Source organism: Nannospalax galili, unplaced genomic scaffold, assembly GCF_000622305.1.
Source record: "Nannospalax galili isolate Female #2095 unplaced genomic scaffold, S.galili_v1.0 scaffold1138, whole genome shotgun sequence".
Lineage (NCBI taxonomy): Eukaryota > Metazoa > Chordata > Mammalia > Rodentia > Spalacidae > Nannospalax > Nannospalax galili.
The window spans coordinates 290,989-302,051 of NW_008342297.1; the positions used below are offsets into that span (position 1 = coordinate 290,989).

At 43.4% G+C, this 11,063-nt stretch overlaps 1 protein-coding gene across 1 annotated transcript in view; it reads right to left on the reverse strand.

Annotated features, from left to right (window-relative positions):
- Positions 1 to 11,063, reverse strand: part of LOC103738242 (nuclear body protein SP140-like protein) — a 31,217-nt gene that overhangs the window by 13,844 nt on the left and 6,310 nt on the right. Inside the window, exon 2 of the mRNA XM_008838118.3 lies at positions 4,042 to 4,198. Within this exon, the coding sequence (XP_008836340.2) occupies positions 4,042 to 4,198 (157 nt within the window). The remainder of the gene's footprint in view (positions 1 to 4,041; positions 4,199 to 11,063) is intronic.

Consider the following 11,063-nt stretch of genomic DNA (forward strand, 5'->3'; position numbering starts at 1 on the left):
CAAAGTTTAAAGGGGCCAATATAATTTCTAAGAGTCCATATGTATAGCTAAAGGCTACATAACAAGCAACAATGCCAGATGGGTGATACCTTCTTTTTAGTTTTTGGACTGGGTGGCCCAAGGGACTCCCAGATAGTAACCCAGCATAGAACTGGGAAAACGAACAGCAGACCCCAATCTTATCTAAAGGAATATTTACAATGGATTTCTGCTAGATAAGGAACAGCTGACCTTCCTAAAATAAAGAGCTCTAGATAGGCTGACTAGATTCACCAGATGGACAAGTAGTGGGGAAAGGCTGGGGGTGCCAACAACACAGCAGACAATAGCAGGGATAACAGAGTATAAGGGCTCTAGTCAGGGGAGGAAGGCTATCGGGGAGTGCCATCTGGGAAGTGGGTGTGTAGTTGAACAAGATGGTTTGGGATGTTCTATGTGATATACACACACCAAAAAAAAATCAACAAATAAAAAATGTATTATATTTGAGGAGGAAGCATGGAAATTTATGTTGTGTTAATTAGTAGAGGTGATAAACATTACCACTGAAATCCACCTGATGACTTTATGGACATACACAGGCGCCAAGTATCCGAGTGCAAACGATTATGACTAGTAATAATTAGTGTACAGATTAGAGACGCATGCTCCAACATCTCAGTGTTAGTAGCAAAAACAATGAGTCTTTCTGTAAGAAACAGTATATTTTAGAATGAAATGGAGATCTCTTTTGAAGTAAAGTCATTCAATTTTATGTCTAACAGGGCTTATACTGAGTTCAATATTGTATAACTATTTTAATTCAACTGTGAACCTAAAAATTTACAGCCACTTTTGAAAGAGATGTATCCTTGCTCTGGAGTGTGTTACTGAATATGTTAAAGCTGTAATGAAATGCTTCTTCTAATCATGTGGTTATTAAACTTTTTATAAAAAATTTAAAAAATAATTCTTCAAAGCATAAAAATTTCCTACTTAATAATTAGTAGATGTGAAAAACATTACCATTGAAATCTACCTGATGACTTTATATCCATGCTCAGATGCCAAGGAGCTCAGAAAGTAACTGACTGTGACTAGTAATAATCAGATATATAGAGATTAGAAATGCATGTACAAACATCTGAGTGTCAATTGCATTAAAAATGAATTTTTCTGTATGAAACAGTGTATTTTAATAATGAAATGGAGATCTTTTTTAAAGGTTAAAACCTCATATTGTTGTGCCCAGTTCGCGAGACCCCAAAGATCACCAAGGAGCCGATCGATGCAAACACACAAGGGTTCTTTTATTGTTGCAAGCTTAAGTTTGGGTCCACTCTATCACCGACTCAGTGGATCTCAGATGTGAGACACCTTGCTTTGGGAGACAGAGGTTTTTATAGGTTTATTTCAGCAAGTTCAGCAAGTAGGGGAGTAGGGGGTCTTCGGCCTGGCAAGCCTCTGATTGGTTGCAGCTCAGTGCCAAACCATAAACTGCTGACTTCAGGAAATCTGAAAATATATCTGGACTTTTAGTACCTTCCTGTCCCTGGTTAATTGACCATTGGCGGGGGAGTTGTTCTCTATCTGTTCCAAATATTGTGGTTTTTCTTGGAACAGGGCCCAGGGCTGGGTCAGTCCTATGGAGGTTTTATCCAAGATGGAGTCACTCAGGTCTCTCATTCCCCCTCTGACTAGTACATTGGGGGCCCAATCATGGGCGCTCCCTCACCTCATGTTCTTCATCACCCAGATTCTGGAGGGACTGACAGTGGGTTTGCATTACCATTAGCTGTATAGCTCCCAGCTGCTCTTTTATAAAAGCTACCAACTTATTTAAAATGCGAGGCCCAAAAGTCAAGAGCATAATCAAATGAGGAGGGGTCTGAGTAAGGCTGAAATCAAAGTGGTCAACCAAGGGGAACTATTGAACCAGGATTCAAACCATCCTTATTTAGCCCTATATTCATTCTCTCTTCGAGCCAGACTTTTTCTAACCTTGGCCAGGGATTCTTTTATGTAGAGTGATCTACAGAAAAACAACACTTTCTTAAGGGCAGCACAGAGGCCTCCCTGCTGCAAGAACAACAGGTCTAGGCCTCTCCTATTCTGCAGAACCATTTCTGCCAAGGAGGTTAGGGATTCTTATAGATGGGAAATAGACTTTTCGAAGTTCTGGATGTCCAGGTCTATTGCAGCTCCAAGGGTACGGTAGTTTTGGCTTTGTAAGATCAAGCCTGAAATTCTTGTACCTGCTCCTGCCAGTCCCAATCCCAGAAGAACAGATAGGGTGATGGCAGTAACAACTTCTCTTTCCTGGCGATTACGGTAAAGGGGTCCTTGCCTGGTCAGGGCCCTATTTATATCCTGGTCTGAGTGATAAATAATTCTAGGGATTAGTTGTACTAGAACACAAAAATCCGATGATTGATTAAGAACTTTAGAATGGACACGTGAGGTTAATCCCGAAGTACATGCCCATCATCCTTGATCTGGTGGTAGCAAGTACGAGTTATTGGCCAGCACTGGTAGAGTCTGGTTGCATAGGGCAGTGTACTCATGAGAGGGCTTGCCTATACATAGCCCTCATCCTGAAACATCTTGTAGCGTAAGCCTGATTCCTTCCTCCTGAGCCCATCTACAGCTGCCTTAGTCCAGCACTAGGGTGGAGTTTCCTACCCTCATAGTATGGGGGCCTTGATGAATAACATAATGAGCATGATGAAGTGAGGTCTGGCATGGTATCATTGAGCATCTGGTAAGTCTGTACCATTAATGACCAAAGCGGGTCAGTGTCGCCTATAGGAAGGCCATGGCTGTCAGAATAGCCATTATTTGAGGGGGCCGTTGTGGTTGACAAGATTGATTCTGGGGTGACCTTTAAAACAGCACCTGGTCCCAAGGGGACCCAATGGGTCTGGTACTGAGAAACTCTTACTCTTAATCGAATAGAGAATTAAGTTCCTAGATCTGGTTCGGTCCAGCCCACATAGAGTCTTATTCCCCCAAATTTTCCCGCTTCCCAGCCGGTGGCTCTCTTTCTTTCTTCAGTAAAACTAATATTGAGCCTACCATTTTTATGAGGATTAGTGGTGTCGGTTGCTCCCACATTACCTTAATAAGATCTCCTCCCTGAGGGGTCCACCATATGTGTCCCGTTGTTTCACAGCCCCATCGAGCTCAATAAGTAGCGCTATCCTCTCCACACCTGCTTCTCTGGGACTTGTATTTTGGAGTTCCAGGCCCTGGGCAAACATAGGACTGGCCTGGTTTTCTGTATGGGCCTGGAAAGTTAGTTAGAGCATGAGGATGTGCGCCTCCTTTAGGATTGAAATCAAAGAAAGCATCTAAACGGGAGTGCAGAGTTGGGAACCAAGTAGCCAAGGCACTACTTAGGAGATCTGAAACAACATATTACCTCCTATCACATCTTGGAGGACCCAAGTCAGAGGACCCAAGGCCATTGGGGCTGGAGAGATGGCTCAGTGGTTAAGAATACTGATTGTTCTGGCAGAAAACCCAGGTTCGAATCCCAGCACTCACATGGCCGCTAACAACTGTCCATAACTCCAGTTCCAGGGGATCCAACAGCCTCTTCTGACCTCCGGGGGCATTACACAACATGGGTGCACTCACCTACATATAGGCAATACACGCATACAGATAAAATAAAAAAATGTTTTTTAAGTTTTAAAAAAAATGCAAGGCCCATGGGCTGGAGAGATGGCTCAGTGGTTAAGAACACTTGCTGCTCTTGCAAATGACCCAGGTTCAGTTCCCAGCACCTACTTGGTGACTAACAACTGTCCATAACTCCAGTTCCAGGGGATCTGACACCCTCTTCTGAAATCTGTGGGCACTGCGCCACACAGGTGCATTTATATGCCTGCAGACAATACACTCATACACATAAAATAAAATAAAAATAATAAACAAAATGTTAAAAAAATTAAAATAAAAGGTCTTTCAGCTAGCTAACAATACAGGAAACTAAAACTTCAGAATGCCAAACATCACTTCACATGGGGCTGGGTTACCATAGGGTGACATGTCACTTACAGCATACATTTTGTCTGTGATGAAGGAGCGGTCCCTGAGGCTTTCTAGGAAAGGACACAGCTTAGTGATTGCATTTGCTATCTCGACTTTCTTTTCCTTGAAGTGACTGAGAAGTGTCTCATTAAAAACCTTCTCTTTCTGGACCATTGCAAACATCCTAAGAGGGGGAAAAAAAAAACAGTGAAAAAATAAAAAATAAACCAGGATTTTAGCACATTTTCCCCTCTTCCTCCCCAAATCCAGGCACAGATGACTTCACATGTAAAAATTTCAAAACATACATCTAAGGAGGTATATTACCAAAGTGACATAACTCTTCCAGTGAACAAAGAAAAGGGACACTTCCCAGTGTGCTGTCTGACAGAAAAGTCCTCATACTCAAATCCAAAAGACATTACATCAATGAAAAGTAACAGGTTAGCATCTCATGGGTAGAGATGAGAAAACGCCAATTAAACAGCAAATAGAATCTAGGAACATATACAAAGTATAATACATCATGACTAAGTGGGACCTATTCTAGGAATACAAGAATTACTTAACATTTAACAATCACATTGACAGAAATAAAGGAGAAAAACACATTAATTTCAAAAGATTCAGAAAAAATAGTTGATAAAACTCAACATTTGTTCATCAGTTCTGTGTGTGTGTGTTCATCAGTTTTTAAAACTCTCAGAAACCAGTGGAGCATGGTGGCGCACTCCTTTAATCCCAGCACTTGGAGGCAGAGGCAGGCAGATCTTTGTGAGTTCAAGGCCAGCCTGGTCTACATAGAGAGCTCCAGTCCAGCTGGGGCTAGCTACAGGGAGACCCTGTCTCAAAAAGACCAAAAACCAAAACAAAACAAAAAAAGAAAAAGAAAAAAAAAAAACCTCTCAGAAACCTAAGAATTAGGAAGTAAATTGATTAATCTAATAAAATCTAATAAGAAAATATAGATGCCAACAAACAAACCCTGTGGCTAACATTATACTTAAAGATGAAATATTAAATATTTTTCACTTGCTGGGCTTGGTGGTGCATGCCTTTAATCCCTGTACTCAGGAGGCAGAGGCAGGTGGATCTCTGTGAGTTCAAGGCCAGCCTGGTCTACATAGCAAATTCCAGGCCAGCTGGGGCTATAGGGAGATACTGTCTCAAAAAAAAATAAATAAATAAAAGACCAAAAAAAATAATATTTATCACTCAACTTGAGGTGAAGACAAGGATGCCTACTGTCACCATACTCATTTGACATTTCTTAACCCTAGCCCATGCAATCCATGAAGAAAAGAGACTTAAAACAATGAACCTTTTTTTTTGGTCTTTTAGAGACAGGCAAAACAATAAACCTTAAATGTAACCACCATTATTTGCAGGTGACTAAATAATTATAAAACCTAAAATAATTTATCAACAAATTATTAGAACTAATTAGTAACTCTAGCAAAATATCTGGGTTCAAGGTCAATATACTAAAAGCGATCATATTTCTAGATATTAACAAATCATAAATTGAAATAAAAATAGAAAAAGGATCTCCAGACGTATCAAAAGTCATCAATAATAAAGATAAATCTATCAAAAGATATATCTATATATATAACAAATGAGTATCCAACAGTTGCTAAACAGAAAAAACTGAAGCATTTCCACCAAGATTAGAAACAAGACAAGGTGTCCACCATCTCTACTGCTGTTCAAAGTGGTGCTTGAAGTCGTGGCTGGAGCACCACAACAAGAGGAGGAAATAAAGGGGAGAGAAACAGGAAAGGAAGAAGTCAAAGTTTCCATGTTTGCAGGTTATATGACTCTATGCATAAGCGATCCAAAAGATGCCACCAAAAAAACACTCAGAGCTGATAAACTTTCAGCAAAGTATCCAGATGTAAAAGTAACATACAAAAATCAGTACCCCTCATTCACAAACACATTGAGAAAGTAACCAGAGAAACAATCTCATTCACAATGGCTCTAAAGAAACATCTTGGGATAAACGTAAGCAAGGAGGTGAACAATCTCCACCATGAAAACTTTAAAACACTAGGAAGGAGATTGAGGGAGATATCAGAAGATGGAAAGTCTACCATGCCAATGGATTGGAAGGACCAATAACACTGTGAAAATGGCCATCCTAGCAAAAGAAATCTACAGACTCAATGCAATCTTCATCAAAATTCCAGAGCCATTTTAATAGAAATAGAAAAAAATCTTAAAATTCATAAAGAAGAACAAAATAATAATACTAGTGGTATCACCATATTTGATTATAAGTTACATTACAGAACCATAGTAATAAAAACAGCATGGTACTGGCACAAAACAGACATATAGATCAATGGACTAGAATACAGAATCCAGAGATAAGCCCACACGGCTACAGCCACCTGGCCTTTGACAAAGATGTCAAAAATACATATTGAGGGGTATGTTCTTTTCCCTGTAATATAACTAGATGGAAGACTACTGTAACAGTAAGGAAGCACCCAGCCTTGGAGCTGAGTGGTGGGGTAACACCTAAAGATACTGCAAGTGGGGATTACTGGCATTGTGGCGGGGAGTTCTGTCAAAACATTCACCTGTGTGATTAAAGAGTTCTGGGCGGAGGGTGGAGGAGGTCAGGAAGGCTTTTTATTGGACAGGTCAATGGAATCAGAATCAAGATGATCTGAATCCCAACCTGTATAAAGTGATTCTGCCGCCCACTCTGCCATCACTCCACAAAGGACTGAAAGTGAATTCTTCTAAATGATGAAAACATTACAGTGTAAATTGAAAGATCAGTTGGAGACAAGGGAATAGGGATAGGGACATGAAATAGACCTACGTGCAGGAGACCTAGGGAGAAGTATGAGGCAGTGACTGGGAGGCAGCCCAGCCCAAAGCCAGGGCAGGGAGAGGGCAGGGCCTGAGGCCAGCAGGGGGTGGGAGCAGGTGAGGAGTCAAGGCCAGGGGCATCCAGTGCTCTATAGCAGTACTTTCCAAATTATTATTTGTTGTTACCATTATTTATTTTTATAAAGGATCTCACTATATAGTCCTGGTTGACCTGGAACTCCCTTCGCAGACCAGGCTGACCATCAACTCAGAGTTCTACCTGCCTCTGCCTCCCCAGTGCTGGGATCAAAGGCATGCACCACCACACCTGACTAGTACTTTCCAAATTATGTTCCACTGACTCTAAATACTTTAAACTGTTAAGGAGGCTCCATGCCCCAAGAGTGAAAACTGAAAGCGGAGGAAGTTTCTGTCCTTCTTCCTCTCCCCAACTGTGGCTTGCTTTTCCCACCACACAACTGCAGGACACTGATAAGGTTATCTGTACCAATGGGCAGGCTCACTGTGCCTACCAGGTTCCTCATATCTCTCTCTCTCTCTCTCTCTCTCTCTCTCTCTCTCTGCACCTCTCCCTCCTCTCTCTCTGCACCCCTCCCTCCTCTTGCTCTCTCTTTGCCTCTCCCTCCTCTCGTTCTCTCTCTCTGCCTCTCCCTCCTCTCTCTCTCTCTCTCTCTCTCTCTCCTTCCTTCTATTGTTTTGTGTGTCACAAAGTTCAAGTCGAGGCAAGATGTGCCCCCATCATGCAAACCCACCTCTCTTGCCCTCCCTCCCCTTTCTTTGCTCCTGATCATCACTGGGCAAGCTCAGCACCACCACGCCCACCACAGAGCACCCTCACTTTCCGCTACTTCTTCCTTTCTGTTTCCTCTCTCTTTTTTCCTTTCTCCCCTCCAGTGGCCAAGCCAGCTCCCACCCAGCCCTTAGTGCAGGCCACCTCTGAATGAAACTGAGGCCTAAACAGTGTCTCAACAGTGTCCTGCAGTTGTGTGGAGGGAAAAGCAAGCTCCCTCCACTTTCATTTTTCACTCTTGGGGCATGGAGCCTCCTTAACAGACCCAACAATGTCTCTGACTCTCTCAGCCAGAACAAAGTACTTCCATGTTCCTCAGATTGTTGGTAGAACTAGAAAGCACCACCTGCTCCAGGGCAGGGCATGGAAAGTCCTGTGCTACTGTCTTGCACACAAGCTGGCTACTAATTTATCCTGGAACTGAGTTTTCACCTCCCAGAGTCCTGTGGGTTTTTTTCTTAATCATTCTAATTCACTCAGGAACTTTGAGAGGGGCTGCCTGTGACTAGATGGACTTGGGCCCTCCTGGGCCTCCTTTCTAACACAACAGTGCACAAGCTCACTGCACTCCTGGCTCCTATGAGCAGCTCCCTCTCCTGTGCGCTGTTTTCTCCCACACATGAGAGCCTGGTTTAGGTAGACATTGACAGAAGCCTGGGCACAAAGCCAGGCTTTCTTACTCTCTGGCAGATCTGAGTCAAGGGATAGTCAAAACACATCCCTTATGGAAGGGTCTAGTCCCCTGAGTGAGAAGTTGATATACAGAAGATGTACCTTCCAGGAAGAGAGTTCTCTGGTAGCAAAGGCCCTGTGAGTCCCTGGTTGGAAGTTAAGCCATGTCCTCTCTCTTTGAACTGAGTTCCATTCACATAGGCCTTTTAATTGCCTTTGCACTTAGGATTATTTTTACTCTACCCAGACTTGCTCAAGACTGACTGATGTAGCCCTACAGAGTAAGGGTCACTGTTCCTGGAAATCTGTTCCATGGCAATTCACCATATCGTTGGGTCTAAAAAAAGTCACTCCTTGCCATTTACTACCATGGTCAAGCCTCTTCATTTATTTAGGCCCAGATCTAGCCTCCCAGCATCTCACGTTGCAAGGCCAGCTGCAGGTCAGATGGCACCCGCAGGCTTCTGGGAAGGAGGCCAGCTCCCAGTCTGGATGGGGACCATCTCATGACAAACTGCAGAGGTCGGTTCTACAAGTTTCTCAAGCACTGAAAACAGAAGGAATTTTCCATCCTGGCTTAGTTTTGCCTCTTGATTTTATCTCTCACCTGAGCTCCTCATGAGCCTGCCCACCCCTCTTACAACCACAGTGCCAAAGCACAAAAGCCCAGAGCTCTGACGAGAGAGAGAGAGAGAGAGAGAGAGAGAGAGAGAGAGAGAGAGAGAGAGAGAGAGAGAGAAGCTTAAAAAGAGGCCAGGGCTGCTTAATGTGCATGCTGTGTTTTGGGATCCCACACAGGAGGATCTAATTCATTGAGTCTGAGGCTGTAGGGTCAAATGGTGCCTCCTGCCACTCACACCTCACTTAGGCTCAGCTCCTTCCTTTGACCCTCAGGCTATTAGAGGGACTTGGCAGACATTCCAAAGCCATCTGTCTCAGCTTCAGCTTCTTTTTTCTTCTTTGGGACTCTGTCCGATTTCAAACAGAGAACTATAGCAGGTTTCCTGTAGGTGAGGTCTATCTCCGCTCCCACCTCCCTGCTCTCTGGCGAAGTCACAGTTCCTCCATTGGAAGAGGTTTGACCATTGTAGTAAATAGCAAGGAGCTAGTTGTTGTTTCAGGCTCAAACATACAGTGGATTGTCGGGGAACAAATACACAGGAACAAAGACCCTTACTCTGCAGGGGTAAGTCAGACAGAGGCTGGGGAGAATGAAAACGATCCTAAGCACCAGGAAATTTAAAAAGCCTATGTGAAGGACACCTCCAGTCACCTCTGCCTCAAATCAGCCCAGGCCAGTTATAATAATCCCTCTGCCTTCTATTGTCTGGCTCGGCAATGGTCACTGAGCCAGTTTGGACAGGTGAGTCTTTAGGGCAGGCTCCCTGGAGCTTCTGTGTCCCGTGAGTCAGGCTTCCCCTTCCTGTAGCTTTCACCGAAGCAGCACATCACCCAGGTGCTGTGTAAACTTATCTCATGACCATAGGGCAGCACCCACAGAAGGATGCAGTTGATGCTGTGGCATCAGAGCAAAAAAGTGGAAAGTACCCAGGGTCTGAGGTTATCACTGAGTCCCCAGTCAATCAACCTTGAAACCTATCTCCTGTGTCAGGCCTTTTCCTATGGTATATACTTATTACTTAGGCCAATTTGAGCCAAGGTGTTTGTTAACTTGTAGCTAAGAATCTTTAAGAATCTGTGGAATTGGGGTTGGTGTTGTGGCCCATGCCTTTAAATCCCAGCACTCGGGAGGCAGAGACAGTTGAATTTCCATGAGATCAAGGCCAGCCTGAACTACATAGCAAGTTCCAGGCCAGCTGGGGCTACATGGAGACTCTGGGTCAAACAACAACAACAACAACAAACAAACAAAAAAACCAAGAATCTTTGTAATTGGATTGGCACATGGTTCAATGGATAAAGGTACTTGCTGCCAAGCCTGAAGATCTGAATTCAGTCCCCAGGACTTGCATGGTGGAAGGAGAGAACCAAATGATTCACGTTGTTCTCTGACCTCCACCTGCACACTGTGGCGTGCACACATACGTACACCCACACAGATAGATAATGTAATAAAAGGTTTTAGAAAAAATGAATCCGGGGGCTGGAGAGATGGCTCAGCCGTTAAGAATACTGACTGTTCTTGCAGAAGACCCAAGTTCAAATCCCAGCACCCACATGGCAGCTAACAACTGTCCATAACTCTAGTTCCAGGGGATCCAAAAGCCTCTTCTGTCTTCCGCAGGCATTGCACTACACAGGAGCACTTACCCACATGCAGGCAATACACGCATACACATAAAATAAAAATAATAAATATTAAAAAAAAGAAGAAAAAAAGAATCCTCGGAATTCATTGTGTGAACAGAAATGTTACCCAGTATACTGCCCATATGACCTGGCTGAATTTCTAATCCATCCTAATTTTGCTTATCTTTGAGGCAGGATTTCTGGTTAGATCAGAAGTCACCCAAGGTATCTGAAAATGCTTGGATCTAAGCTAGTAGCCAGAATGACTTTCAGACAACCTCTAACTTCACTATAATTCCATCTGCAGCCAAATGACACACTTCCTAGTGCTATGACAGACAACTGATAACTGCCATGGCCATGAATGGTAAAAAGGAAAGTAGGAAAGAAAGAATAAAAGAGAGAAAGAGAAAGGAAGGAAGGAGGGAGGGAGGGAGGGAGGAGGAGGGGGAAGGGGGAGGGAGGAAGGAAGGAAGGAAGGAAGGAGGGA